Here is a 13,507-nt window from a genome sequence, read left to right as displayed (position 1 = left end):
ATTGACTCTTTAGGTCAGTACTGATAATTGTGACTGAGACATGCAGCAAAATATACTCACTTATCCAGTAAATCATGGACATAAATGTCGGCTAAACAGAGGAAATGCGAGAAACTTTGTTCAATGTCTTAAACAAAGGTCAGTAAAGAAAACCCTGACAATCCTTGGTGCAGCTGTTTTGAATGTGTCGTGGTGCATTTGCATCCTCATCTTATCATTTTAGCTTCAGGCACTAAACAAATGCTCCTCACTGACCGGCGCTGCATAAAACAGGAATAAGCTAAAACAGATTTTACAAAAATAATCACAGTTTGTGCCAAAGGAAAAGTCTGAGTGCCACTTTAGCACTGGGACATTGCATCTTTGTAGACCTGACAGCAGGCTGTAACCAGCTTCAAAAAGAAAAGGTGAGGGAGGAAGACAAGCCACACAAAAGGCACGAGAAGAAGAACTGTATTGACAACCGTGCCCGACTGGCCCAGGTGAAAATACAGAGACGCCTTGTAAAAATATCAGGCTTGTAATTAATAACTTCACGCATATTTACCATCCTCTTTATTCATGAGCACCTGCTTCCTTTGACCTGAGGGCTGCGCAGAATCAACCTGCATTTTAAACATTTGCAGTCGAGAGACTAGATCCGGGAGTCAAACATTTTAGAGATCTAAAACAGCTTGACATGATTCGTTTTGACAGTGCCATTACGTGGTCATTTATGCTCTCTGAAACACATCCTGCCAAATGATGCTCACTCTTTGTCAGTAGTCAAAGACATTTTAATATGCTTAGTGTTCGAGTCACGTAACCATCCGAGTCTTACATATAAGCCAAGTAAGCCTGAGCCTGAGCCTTACTACAAACAAGACTTTTGACCTTTGTTACATTCTTCATCCTCCTTTTTTTTGGTCTGCTTCTCTCTGCTGTGCAGAGTCTTTAAAAGAAGAAATGTCAGAAAAACAATGTAAAACACAGCAGCAGATCTCTTTGTGAAGCTACATATTATTGCACATTCTTTCATTCCAAGTAGACTAATTTCTTTTGACCTTTTGCCACAAAAAAATTCTTCTCTAAAAAAAATCGAATCGCATAAATACTGGGTTTACTATCTGGAAATAAAATAAATTGAATGCTTTGTACATGTGAGAAGAAAAAAAAGAACAAAAAATTTGACACCAAACACTTCAACAACAATAAAATCAAAATTAGCGTATTGATTAAAAAAAAGAGTGATTCAAGTGCTCCATTGTGCTTTGAAGTGCAGTTGACAGAGAGGCTGCTGATTACATTTGCATGTTAATCTCAATGTTTGGACACCACACTGCAGTACCATTGGAAAAGATAAAAAAATGATGATATCTTTTTTTTTAAACGTGAAGTCATGATATTGTCATTCTATGGTAATTCTGACTTGATTAAAGAGGGAGTTTCATTCATTTTAAAGAAAAAAATGCTTGTTCACTCTCCTGTCATGAGTTAAACGAGGAGACTGATTCCATTATTATGTGTGTGTTTAGCCAGACACAAAGCTGGATAGCTTATCTTAGCAAGGACGTGTAAATAAAGGGGCTGTCTTGTGTAGCGACCTTAACGCATTCAGTGTTTCCCTAGTTTATGTGAGCTTGATTAATTTAACCACAGTTTGAAAGTCATCATTTGCAGATTCTAACTGATCTGAAATGACTGCAACCTGGGGGGCAGGGAAGTCAGTCCTGGCAAGAGTACTAGAAACTCTGGAAATCGACCTCTTTGATGCCATAATACACACCATGTTTGGAGGTCAAAAGGCACTGCCTGTCACTCCAAAAGCACCACACCAAATATAAAAGCTGCTTCCATCAACTAGGATGATGAAGATGAAATGAGAGTGGACGTTTCAGCGAGAAGACGATCCTGAACACAGCCAAGGAAACTCAACTAGTTTCAGATAAAAAATAAAGCTGGCCGGGCCAATCATCTGACCAGAATCCAGCCAACGAGCTACAGAAGGAACTAAAGCTCAGAGTTCACAAAAGGGACCAATGAAAGACTGTTTGTGTGGAAGAACACCTGAACAATGCATTCAGCATTCTCAAAGCTGTCATCAGCAAAGGCTTTTGTACTAAGTAATAAATAAATCTCAGTAAGCGTGTTCTATACTATTTCCCTTATAGACATTTATGGTTTGATTTTTTTTTTTTTTTTTTGCATGTGTGGATTGGATGGGCTGTTACCAACGTTGCCTTTAAAATATATATTTACTTAGAAATTTGGTGACGTGTTCAATACTTTTTTTTACCTTCTGTAACTACACATTGCATCAACACAGCTCACACCAAGCTGACTGATTCTTCTGACTCCATGTTTCTAATTGACTGGAAGAGAATAAATTAACTCAAGCAGACAAAATCTACCAACAACTAGTGTTTTGGCAACAAAATTAATGAACAACAGAGGCGCACATCGTGTGAATGCTGGCAACAGTGTCAGCCACTTGTGTGAAGGCACATCTCATAATGATAAATTCAGCTTTATATCATAATCCAGGGCATGACGGCACACACGCTAAAGGACATCCTATATGTAAATGTGCCTTGTCAGTTGGTTTGACTATGTGGTGCTCATTTATGCCCCAGGGTTGAGCATGGTGCGGGATAATGGAATCCGAAGGGGTGTTATAGTGGGAGATTGATCCCGTATGTTGTAAAGAAGTGACTCATTAAGTCTGATCTCAGCTACCTGTAAAGTTTCATGACTGTATCCTTAACCGTTGCTATACTCTCCGACTGAAGTTACACCTAGTAGAAAGCTTTGCGACAGCAATGCTCTGTCTAGCATCAAAAAAGGTTGCTGTTGACAACAATCAAGGATGTTGTTTTCTTCAAACAATTATTGATCATATTATTATGCTTTTTATGAAAACTGAGATGAAGCTGAGGGTAAGGTACATCAGAGATTGTTAGTTGTGAAGGATATTTTACAAACATTACGAGATGTCTAAAAATGGACAATCGCCCAAGAGATATTCACTGCCTAAATCTCTGATAGCTACAAACACGTGCCGAAGAACTCCACCAACAACCACCTTTGATGTAGTTCCCCTACAGTAGGTGTGCTCAGTTTTTGCTATGCTCACACATATACACGCACACAGCACACAGCAGTGTATGAAACTGCTTAAGTCTGCAAGCAAATTCTTCACCTGTCAGACTTGATGTTTCTCTTAGACCAGAAAGCGCATGTTTTTACTATCAGGTTAGTTTTTGATGCACTTGTATGTAGTTTAATTCTAAGCTACTTACCACCAAAGCACACACACACAAACTGACAAGGTAAGAAAATCAATACAAGCTTGACTCCAAAGGTAGCAAAACCTACTGGCAACTGTAATAAGCTCACTAATTCTCATACAGAATTTCATTTTTTTATTTTGTGTGCACACACAGACATCATGTACCACTGGCAGATAAAAGGAGTGGGTGATGTTGAAAAATCCTACTAGTGGCTTGGCAAAGCTGGACTGAAAGCCAGAACAAAGGCCCCAAACGTGGCAGCAAAGGATCAAGGTCCAAACACAAGTTCGATAGACACGGGGTCTAGATCTCAGATGCAGGCTGTGCAAAGATCCCTCTGAGACAGTCCGGACATAACAACAGGGTGCAAGATGCTAGCAGGCAGGGAACGCCATAACCAAGCAGCTGGCATAGTGTACAGGAACATTTGTACCGAGTATGGCCTGGAAGTTAAGATCCTGTGGGACTTCGAGATACAGACGGACAAACTGGTGATGGCTAACCAACCAGATACATTAAAGAATGTAGAGAATTAGAGAAGATGTATAGGCTGGAGGCAACAATGGTAATTAGAGTAGTCAGAGTACTCAGGGCTCCTAAGCTGGGCGAGTGGCTCCAGCAGATTCCAGGAACAACATCCAAGATCTCTGTCCAGAAGAGCTCAGTCCTAGAAACAGCTAAGATACTTCACAGGACCCTCCACGGGCCTCTCGTGGAGGAGCCAAGGTTAAAGACTATAGATATTTTTAATATATATCAGAACCCCATTTAGAATTATGTGTTATGCAACACAACAATATGTCATATGAAATCAGAGTAACACAGCAGGCATTGTCTTAAAAAAGACTTAACATTGCTGGAAAAGCACAATTAGCTTCCTGGGTAACTTCAATGGAATGAAACCCTGTTGTTGTTACCTGCACGTTCTCCTGCTGTGACATGTCAAAATATTTGCTGGGAGAAAGGTTTACCAGATAATTTAGACCAAAGATGAAAAAATAAATGTTTCAGGTGTCAGGATTCAGAGTTCACGCCATTTATAGAAAACGGTTTCGCTTATTTTTGTTCTATTTCAAACACCTTTGCCTGTGAGCGCTGCAGCCTCAGCGCTTTAAATCTTATCAGACAGAAATGATTAGCTTCAAATCCAAATCAACATTCAGTAAGAATTTCATTAAAATTCCGACAATCAATAATATTCCCCTGCAAACAGTAATTAGCGGCGATCTGTATTATACAATGCCAGATGACTTTTTAAATAGTTAAAGCAACAACTCATAGTTTCAAAAAAACTAAGAGAAAGAATTGACTGCCCCTGCCGGCCATGATAAAACCTTGATCTTGCATGTTTTGAGGTAGCCCATGGAAGATTCCTGGCTCTGTTTTGGATCATTATCACAATGAGATCCTTCCAGAATTTTGCTGGTTTTTAACTGAATCTATCCTTCTCTCTACCATTGCCACAGGCTGCAACTCAAGCCAGCAGCCCGACTGATTCAACCCCATGCTTAAACCTAGGAAAGATAATCTTTTCGTGACATTCGGCACCACTTGCTTTGAAACTTTCATAGCTTGGCCTTTCCTTATAATGATTGTTAACAAGCCATAGCCCTAACAGGCTAATTAGGGTCTGAAAACTTATCTTAAAGCTCAATTCTCATAGGGTTCTCAAAATTGTACATGGTGTTCCTTCCTTTTTTTCTTTTTTACCCATTGAGTTATTAACTTTTATCCCTTTCAGAGATTACTAGCAACAGGAAAAACTAGCTCATAGCTCTGCTAGCACGAAGAGAAAAAAAAGACAATGTTTATTGTTTTGAAGGAGACTACACTTATACAGCATTATTAAAGTTGAACGGTGTAAGACTGTAAAGGGCATCTCTAGGACTGAGGCAGCAGGTTTTGTCCTTGCTTTTCTTATCACCGTCCTTGGTACCTGCTCAGGTCTTTGAAGCCATGTAGCTGGAATTATAATGATAAATCCAAAGTGCTCTTTCTCCCCCCCTTCCAGCTCTATTTGCCCAAGCTGAAGTGACAGATGTTTGAATGCGAGTGCAGATGTCTATGAGAGGAATTTAGCTATGTTAGGACTATTGAAGTCATGTGCAAACACTCTGTCACTGTGTTCGCTCATTCTGAGCCCCTTCTGTAACTCCTTGGGACTCACGGGTGTTGGTTTTCCATCCTCACAGCTAGTTAATTACTGTTAATTACACTCACCTGGCATCCCAGGTGTAAATCAGTCCCATATTAGACGGCTAGAGAGGAATGAAAAGAAGCTCTGCAAGAAGATAAAACCCACCAATGCAAACCTGACATTCTAGCAGCGGGAATTAGTCATTCCTTGGGTGCACAATCCATCTGTGATGTCCAGGGCATTGCAGGAGCTATTTTAGGATGAAGTGTTGTAGCTTTTTTTTCTTTTGGTACATTCAGTTTTCTTTATCCTGCGTATTTATTTTATGCTGCATTTCTTTTTATGGTTTACAAATTTGCTACTTGTTTTTCTAATTCAGGCGCTACATATAGCAAAAAGGTGTTAATCCTTAATAGGGATGGGTATCGTTTAGGTTTTATCCGATACCGGTGCCAAATCGGTACTTTTGAAACGGTGCCAGTGCTTAAACGGTGCTCGAACCAGTGCTTAAAGAATGGAGAACACAAACTTTGTCCAAAAACCTCTCATGTTCAGCTGTTTGTTTGTTTTTTGTAAAAAGATAACAATGTTAGCCTTTTCTGCAGCTATGGGGCATATATGGTATCACTCTTGGCTGGAAGCAGTGCTTAAACAATGGTAAAAAAACACAAACTTTGTCCAAAAACCTCTCATGTTCAGCTGTTTCCCACTTTTTCTTTGGTCATTTTAGCCTTTTTGTCCAGGGTGAAGGGAGTATCTGCCATCAAACAAGAGGACAGCCGCATGTAACTATGATGATGTTTGCTAGTTCACCTTACATGCATTAATGTAATAACGTGGTTAGCCTACTCAACGTAAATTACACTCGAACAACATTAAGCGACTCACGCAGAGAAGAACGGCTGCTGCTGCTGCATCATCATCCTCATCATTTCTGCTACACTGGCAGGGCTAGGGACCAGGACTCTATTCTTCGGGTTTTTGGGGGATGTTGCTCTGGCAACCCACCCAACGTGCACAGTGTGAGGTCTCGCAGCAAGCTATCAAATACGGCGCATTTCTCGGCTTTTAAAAAAAAACGCTATGCATCGCCAGGTGTTTCATCGGATTTGAGGGGTTTCCTCCTTTGACAGTATCACAGTATCAGCTTAAAGCACTTGTTGCAGGCTGCTGAGTTTGCATATTTTGCTGTGAAGTACAACCAGACTTTTGACCGCTTCGCCTTGGACATTTTTAATCTGTAGCTCTGCTCTAACAGAACGTACGTACCTGGCCCCGCCTACTATCCTGGGAAACGTAAAATGATTGGCTAGAAGTGTATCACAGCTCAGGAAAAAAAAGCACCGAAATAAAGCACCGAAATGTGCGCTGCTTTTCGGTCTGGTTACTACCGTTTATGTCAGAACCGGTGCCATCATGGCACCGGACACCGGTACCCATCCCTAATCCTTAAGCTAATGAATGGTCCGTATTTAAAGGTCAGTTCAGGTAAATGTTGCTATCTAAAAATTTAAATAGCATATGGGTATCTTATTTCCAGATTGGCTACAAGTATGTGCTAGTATAAACAACAAGCCTTCCAATTTAAATAACAAATTGTGCTAGTACCTGCCATCCAGGATAACACGTTTATGCCACTCGGAGACCTGGAGCCTCACAGCTTTGGTTTGAATGTGCAGGTGGAAAGAACAAAAGTAGCAGCAATACTGGAGGAACTGCCTCTTCCATCTCATAAGCAGACACACTGTTTATTATGGCTCTATTATGTTTGAGCAGGTACTGTAAGAATTTTCTGTGTTAAATTACAACATTACATCTTTTTAATGTTAAAACAGTTACAGTACTCTGTTGTACAATACTGTTAGCTGTTTGTTAGCAGTGCTACTCCTACTTTAGTGTTGCTACTGTAGCCTCCATAAACGTTTTTTTATTTTAAAATATAACTGCACATCTTAACTCCTGTTACCTGATGGCCTGTACACACATACATGGGTATTTTTGTTAGCTTAGCTTTTCTGTGTGTTTTACACCTTTAACCTACATGGAAACATTTCTGTACAGTTAGGGATAAAAGACTTTTCTTTGTCAAGTTCTTGACATCATTATGGATGAAGATGGGGTTTTTTTTAAAGGAAAACTTCCTGTTTAAAAGACACCCATGCATGTGTAGAAATAAATTTATACACTAATTTGTGCTTCTTTTAAGACAGATATTTCAATATTTCACTGTTTTGTTTTAGCTTTATTATCTTTTGTAAGATGAGACACCAGAACCATGAAGACTAGGTACAGATAGTGTTTCAGGGTGGATGTTTCCTTTGCTGTGGAAAACAAAGTACTCTGCATTTCCAATTTGATATAAGAGACACACTGGAAACAGTTCAACATAAACATAAAAATCTTAGCTCCGTAGAGTAATGCGGCTCCTTAAGCCCGAATTCGAAGGCAATAATTGAAAATGTGAAATATTCTTTCATTCCCTCTCGGACTAACCTCGAGTGACAGAATCTATTGGGGATATAAGCGGGCACTGTTTGGGGTGTTTATAGTGTGGAGATAAAATACAGAATTTACTGCTATGCAGAGAGGCAAGCAAACAGGGAGGTCTTTCTTTGTAGCTCAAACCTCTGTGATGCTGGCACTGTAGTGAAGACAACCTCAAAAACACATCCAAGGCACAGGGGAGCTGTAATGCACTGATAGTTGTTTTTGTGTGTGTGTGCACTGCATCGGTGTGGACTTCTTTAAACAATATTTCCTCTACAAGATCACAGACTATTACACACATTCAACATTGTGCATTTGATTCCAAGTTTCTGATCTCGCTAAGGATTTCATGGTGGCTTCTCCAGAGATCCTTTGAGACCCATTTTCTTGTAGTGCTAGTGAAAGGTGAGAACCCCATCATGCCTTTAGGGTATTTGTGAAAAAGCTCAACGCTTACAGATTGAACAAAATGCACAACATGAAATTTCTGTATTACTGCTAAGCTTTTCTTTTTTCTATCAGTGCAGTCTCTGAAAGCTAAATTGTTGGGATGGCACTGTTCTCTTCTTTGGTATTATTTGTTTTGTAGGTTGGAGGTCTGTATGTGGGCTATGTTAACAGAACCAGGACTATCGTGAGCCTAGCCATTTCACTTCCAGCCTACGGATAATAAATTAACACCAAAGTTACGTGAGTGGGTTAGCCACATTTGCATGAGTTGCCATAGGCAGTAATATTAATAGGTTCCACTCTGCAACACCATGGAGACAAATAATTGTATTAATCTTGGATTTTGTGATATCCTCTTACAAAAGCTGAAGATATAACAGGAGATCCAACTCTCCAAACAGAAATAACATTGCTGCAGCAGGAAGTCTGCTTGTCATCCAGCAGCCTCTCACCCTATCATCCGCCCATTCATTATCTCAAACCGTAAATAGCATTTAAAATTATTTAATATTCACTTTACAGAGTGCCATGGCAACAGCTGTTTCTCCAGTGGCATTAATATTGCCTCTCCTCTGAAGTCACAAGCCTGACTCTGGAAACACAAACACCTGTGGAGAATCGTGCTACATGGGCTCCACCTAGTGGTACAAAATGGGAACTCAAAGAGCACGACAACTCTGACACTGCCAAGATAGACTTACGATCAACTTATTGGTCAATTAATTCTATAATGGCCTATCTTTGAGAAACTGTTTCCAATCAACTTTACAAACTGAACAATACAAATCAACTCTCGGAGCCTACAAGCCACAGCCTATGATCCATTTCAGATAAAACTGTGGGCATAGAAACAGAGAGGTTGGGGGGGGGGAACCCCCAAAACAAAACAAAAAAAACCCAAAAGAAACAAAAAAAACAAAACACACCACACTTAGAAACTTTAGAGTTCCTACATGAAAACAGCACTGTCCTCAGATCGTCTAGGTTCACAGTGCTTGGCATGCATGCAAAGCACTCGCACAAAACAAAGACACATGAGTGCAGTTTAAAGAACGTCTTTAATTAAATTAGGAGTCTTATCAAAATTGTTCAAGTTTTCAGGACAAACAACAGTGCAATCATTGACAGATGAGTATCTGTACACACAAGATAGATTACTATAGTCTAAGACAAAGGCCACAGCTTCAAGTAATGTAAACAGTAACAAGAACATATATACACTACCCTGCAAAAACAACAAGCAGGGGAAATTTCATACTTTTTATATTTAAGCCCTCGACACAGATGAAACTATATGATGTCTAAAAGTATACAAACATTTTAACAGTAAGCACCAAGTGGATGCTTTTCGGAATGTAAATGCTCCTTCTCCATTTTCATATAGGCTGGTAATGTATGAACAAACTGTTACATTAATTAATACTCTGCCATTGTGCAGTGCAACAACTCTTAAAATAACACTTTCCACATGCTGTTAAAATGCCATTTTCAGCCATTTAGGAAGTATTATTTATTACCCTTTGAAACCGGCATTATTCATTTTGTTCATTTTGCACTTGCCACCGTGCCCTTTGGAAGAATATTGTAGTGGTTTAACACAAACACTAATGTGTTCAATGTTTCTGGCCCATCACCACACATAAAGCACTTTTTTTTTTTTGGTCATCCACAGTTTGCACTCTTTTGCCAGTTTCTCCTTTCATTTTGTATCCATGGATGAGTCATCGAGACATTCCATTATCCTCTGCAACTCCTGTATGCAGGGAACAATTGACTGGCTATACAGCTGAGCCATCTTCATTCTAGAGACAAAAAGATTAGAGCCATCTGTTAGGGTTGATTGAAAAACATCTAGTCACACTTGCACTAATAACTCCCTGTTATATATTATTTTTTGCTCTTAAATAATCTTAAATTATAAATAAAAGCTTTTTTGCACCAAGTTTATTTAGAGTCTACACAGTGCCAATGTTAGCAAATGTTAGCAACAACCTCAGAACACAAAGTGAAGCTCAATTCACTTTAGCTGCTAAAATGACTGACAGGCGCATGGAAGAAAGTGGAGAGGCAAACACATTCGTGATCTGTGAATCGGTGTTGAAAGGTGTGTAAACTTGCACTCAACAGGTGACAGACTTCAGTAGGATGTCCATGATGCTTTGCTTAAACTTGATATTCAAGTCAATAGTTTGTTGCCAGCCCATCAGCAGAGAGGTTGCGGAAAGCCGTTGGTGTATATAAACACCACCCACATGCATGTACAAGTATTATGTTCTAACCAAACTGAGGTGTTTATAGTGCAATCCTCTGCCTAAACCTCACTACAAGGGGGCGGGTGGGTGCCGTGGCATCCCGCATCAGAGCAAAATGAGTGTTACCTTCTGAGCAGCTCGCGTCCTCTGTTGGGTTCGGGGGAATAGTGCTGGAGAGCGGTGAGGCTGTGAGCCACCAGGATGCTGTAACACTGCTCTCGAAGGGCGTTGTGGCTCGCAGTGTCCCACTGCGGCAGCTCACTGGTGTAACGCCATGCCATCAGTGAGTGCTCCAACACGGCGTCCCAATCTTTGTTCCTCAGCAGAACTTGGCCCCACTCCTGACACGAAACCTGAGGTGGAAGACGAGGAGGTGTTTAATGTGACATAAATGTACTTAAGAATAGCAAAAGGAGATCTCCACTGGACACAAATAGCAGCCTTAAAGAACCTACTTTTAAAGGCCTAAAAACACAACTGTGCATGACAAAGACTCACTTTGAATGCCACCAGGTGAGGGTATGCCTTTCTGTAACAGTGAGCGTCCCTGTTGGATCCAAACCGTGAGTAAGGTATGGACCTGTAAACATTGGCCTTCTTTAGCTGCAGGTCTTCCTGTAGATACTTCAGGTCTGATGCCATGACCCTGGGCTCTTGGCTCTAGGGTACAACAGGAATGCACGCCTTGTTAAATTATGTCAATCGCAGCGTTTCTTCAAAAACACTGCCGCATTAGCTTTACTATAAGCTCAATTGTCCACTGATGAATACCTGTTCGACCAAGATGAGGGATCTAATGAGCTGCACAAGCTGCTGTTTGGAGAGCGGTGTGTGGTGCTCATCCATCTTCTCACACTGCTCCTCTAGCCTTCCTCTCCACGCTCCACCAACTGCCAAGTCCACTGCAAAACCAGGGAACACCAAGCAAAGTTAGCCCTTAACTCCCTTTCTAATATCAAGCGCGTTTTGTTTTTTGCCATGTAGCTTCCAATAAGGTCAGATCACAAAATCAACCGCATATCAGCTCAGCAAGTATAGCTACAATTAACTTAAGGTTAACAGCGTAACTTACATGACTGCATACGCTTTGTGCTTGCGGCTGTGTTTCTTCCTCTTGGAAGTGGGGACGGGGTCGGGACCATACGTGAACTTAATATTTCCAAGTAGGACCTCCTCATTCGAGCTGTAAAGAATTTAATATTTTTAAAAGTTGCATTGTTAAAATATTTAACATAATTTTACACTCACAGCATGATACGAAACTACCAGAAATACTTTTAATTGTTTTTTTTGTTTTTTCAAATTTGGCGCTGTTATCGACATGTAGTGGGCGCGAGCGCCTCGATAGCTCGAGCAGGGTGGCGCCTCTCTCCAAACAACAAGTTACACATGTTAAATGAAAAGCTAAAAACTCACCGGCAATTTTGGGCTGTGGAGCAGGTATTTCCGCCAAGGCCCGTCGTGGCTGGCACACAGCTGCCATTGCGACTTAACTTACGGTTTATAACACTCGGGGCTTACAACCTGCTTCGGCCTGGGGCGCTTCTGTTAGCCGAAATTTAAACCCCACGGAGTGGCGAACAATAACTTCTCCACGCTGGTAGCAGTTTAAACTCGGCAGCCACGAGCTTGTTCCGAAGACGTCCTCGCAGTTCTTTGAACTCTGCCTGAGTTTAACTTGCTACACAAAAAGTCCTCCTGTCAGGTAAACCTGCTGAAACGGTGACAAAAAGACGCTTGTAACTTTTGGTTCTTTCACTTGCACACTAGTACAATGCTGATTGTGAAGCGCGCGACACGAGTTACCGCGCGGGCGTGGTTTGTGGGATTCGCTGACCTGATTGGTTAGACGTCACGACATGCTCAGAACAGGCGCCCAGTATGCAAATTAAACATACTTCTCCGTCCTGCACGTACTCTTCTCTACTTCTCTTTGGCTCTTGGGGAAAACATCACGTGAACGAACAGCCAGCTGTGGCTGAACCCAGAGCCCTTTAGGTAGTAAACTGCATGGCTTGAGACCCGCGTGCATGATACATCTCTGCCATGGACGGAGAGAGGAAGTGCAGTACATATAGCATATGTGAGGCAATGCTTACTTGTAGGCCTGTAAGAATCTTGCAGATTCGAACATTTGATATGGGGATAGTTTTGCATGGCGACCCCGAACTTCCATTTGGTTATTATTATTATTGGTATTTTTAAATGTCATATCTCTTCTCTTACACACAGACATAGGGTTACAGAGACTATAGTACAAACAAAATAGGGTTTTTAAGGCTGACATCAATGCCGATATTTGGTGATTTAAAAATTGGATACTCCCATATATTGGCCGATTTTCTTTTTCTTTCCAATACACAAAACACAAGTAGATTTCCCGACTGTTCTTTATCTGTAGTTATTTACATACTGATCGCCTGGTTGTTGTTTTTGTAGTATTACAAACTTGTATTACCAACTAGGAAGTTGCAGAGTGACCTCTGGTGGACAAACTATGCAACAATTGGGGTCAACGCTCACCATATGTTTGACGGGTGTTTCTCCTGTCTCTTCTTTACTTTTTAATTTCCATTTATGGGTCAGTACCGATAACACCAGCTGCTGCTATGGGGTTCTAATAGAGACACTTGGTTAGCAGAGATCTCTTCATTTAGGATTGTGTATGATTGTCAGAAGTAGTTAGATACTTAATTTCTTACCTTACAGTTACAGTTACAAATCGCCAGATTTGTAGTTTTAAAACTAGCTAAACTATACTTGGATATCTTTTCATTTTAATGCTACTAGGCTGCTTTTGACCAAAGTCAAAGTGGACTAGAAGGATACTGCAGGCACATTAACCTGGGTTCTCTGCTGGAAGGTCCGTCTGTCTCAGCAGGATGACACTATCTCTCCTCTTCTCCCGAGTT

General features: G+C 40.8%; 1 protein-coding gene across 1 annotated transcript; it reads right to left on the bottom strand.

The window, feature by feature from the left end:
- Positions 1–9,388: 9,388 nt before the first annotated feature.
- On the bottom strand, positions 9,389–12,397 carry LOC146547774 (uncharacterized). The gene is made up of 6 exons (XM_085264768.1): positions 12,012–12,397; positions 11,668–11,778; positions 11,367–11,497; positions 11,094–11,255; positions 10,722–10,948; positions 9,389–10,145 (listed from the first exon to the last, which is right to left on the bottom strand). The coding sequence occupies exons 1-6, from the start codon at positions 12,076–12,078 to the stop codon at positions 10,043–10,045; spliced, it is 801 nt and encodes a 266-aa protein (XP_085120894.1). The 5' UTR covers positions 12,079–12,397; the 3' UTR covers positions 9,389–10,042.
- Between the last annotated feature and the right edge of the window lie 1,110 nt (positions 12,398–13,507).

The sequence above is a fragment of the Mchenga conophoros genome, linkage group LG23 (genome assembly GCF_057382185.1).
Source record: "Mchenga conophoros isolate Kocher_MC1m ecotype Shallow Benthic linkage group LG23, M_conophoros_male_GT1.1, whole genome shotgun sequence".
In the NCBI taxonomy this organism is placed as follows: Eukaryota; Metazoa; Chordata; class Actinopteri; order Cichliformes; family Cichlidae; genus Mchenga; species Mchenga conophoros.
The sequence above is the reverse complement of the archived record's forward strand: the minus strand, read 5'-3'. Positions and strand labels throughout refer to the sequence as shown.

What these genes read in the sequence shown, in the direction of transcription:
- LOC146547774 (XM_085264768.1), bottom strand. Translation starts at nt 12,078, where the DNA reads ATGGCAGCTGTGTGCCAGCCACGACGGGCCTTGGCGGAAATACCTGCT. An exon ending in TCCACAGCCCAAAATTGCCG is followed by an intron (nt 11,779 to 12,011) that starts GTGAGTTTTTAG and finishes AATTCTTTACAG; the next exon opens with CTCGAATGAGGAGGTCCTAC. An exon ending in CCCTCATCTTGGTCGAACAG is followed by an intron (nt 11,256 to 11,366) that starts GTATTCATCAGT and finishes GTTGTACCCTAG; the next exon opens with AGCCAAGAGCCCAGGGTCAT.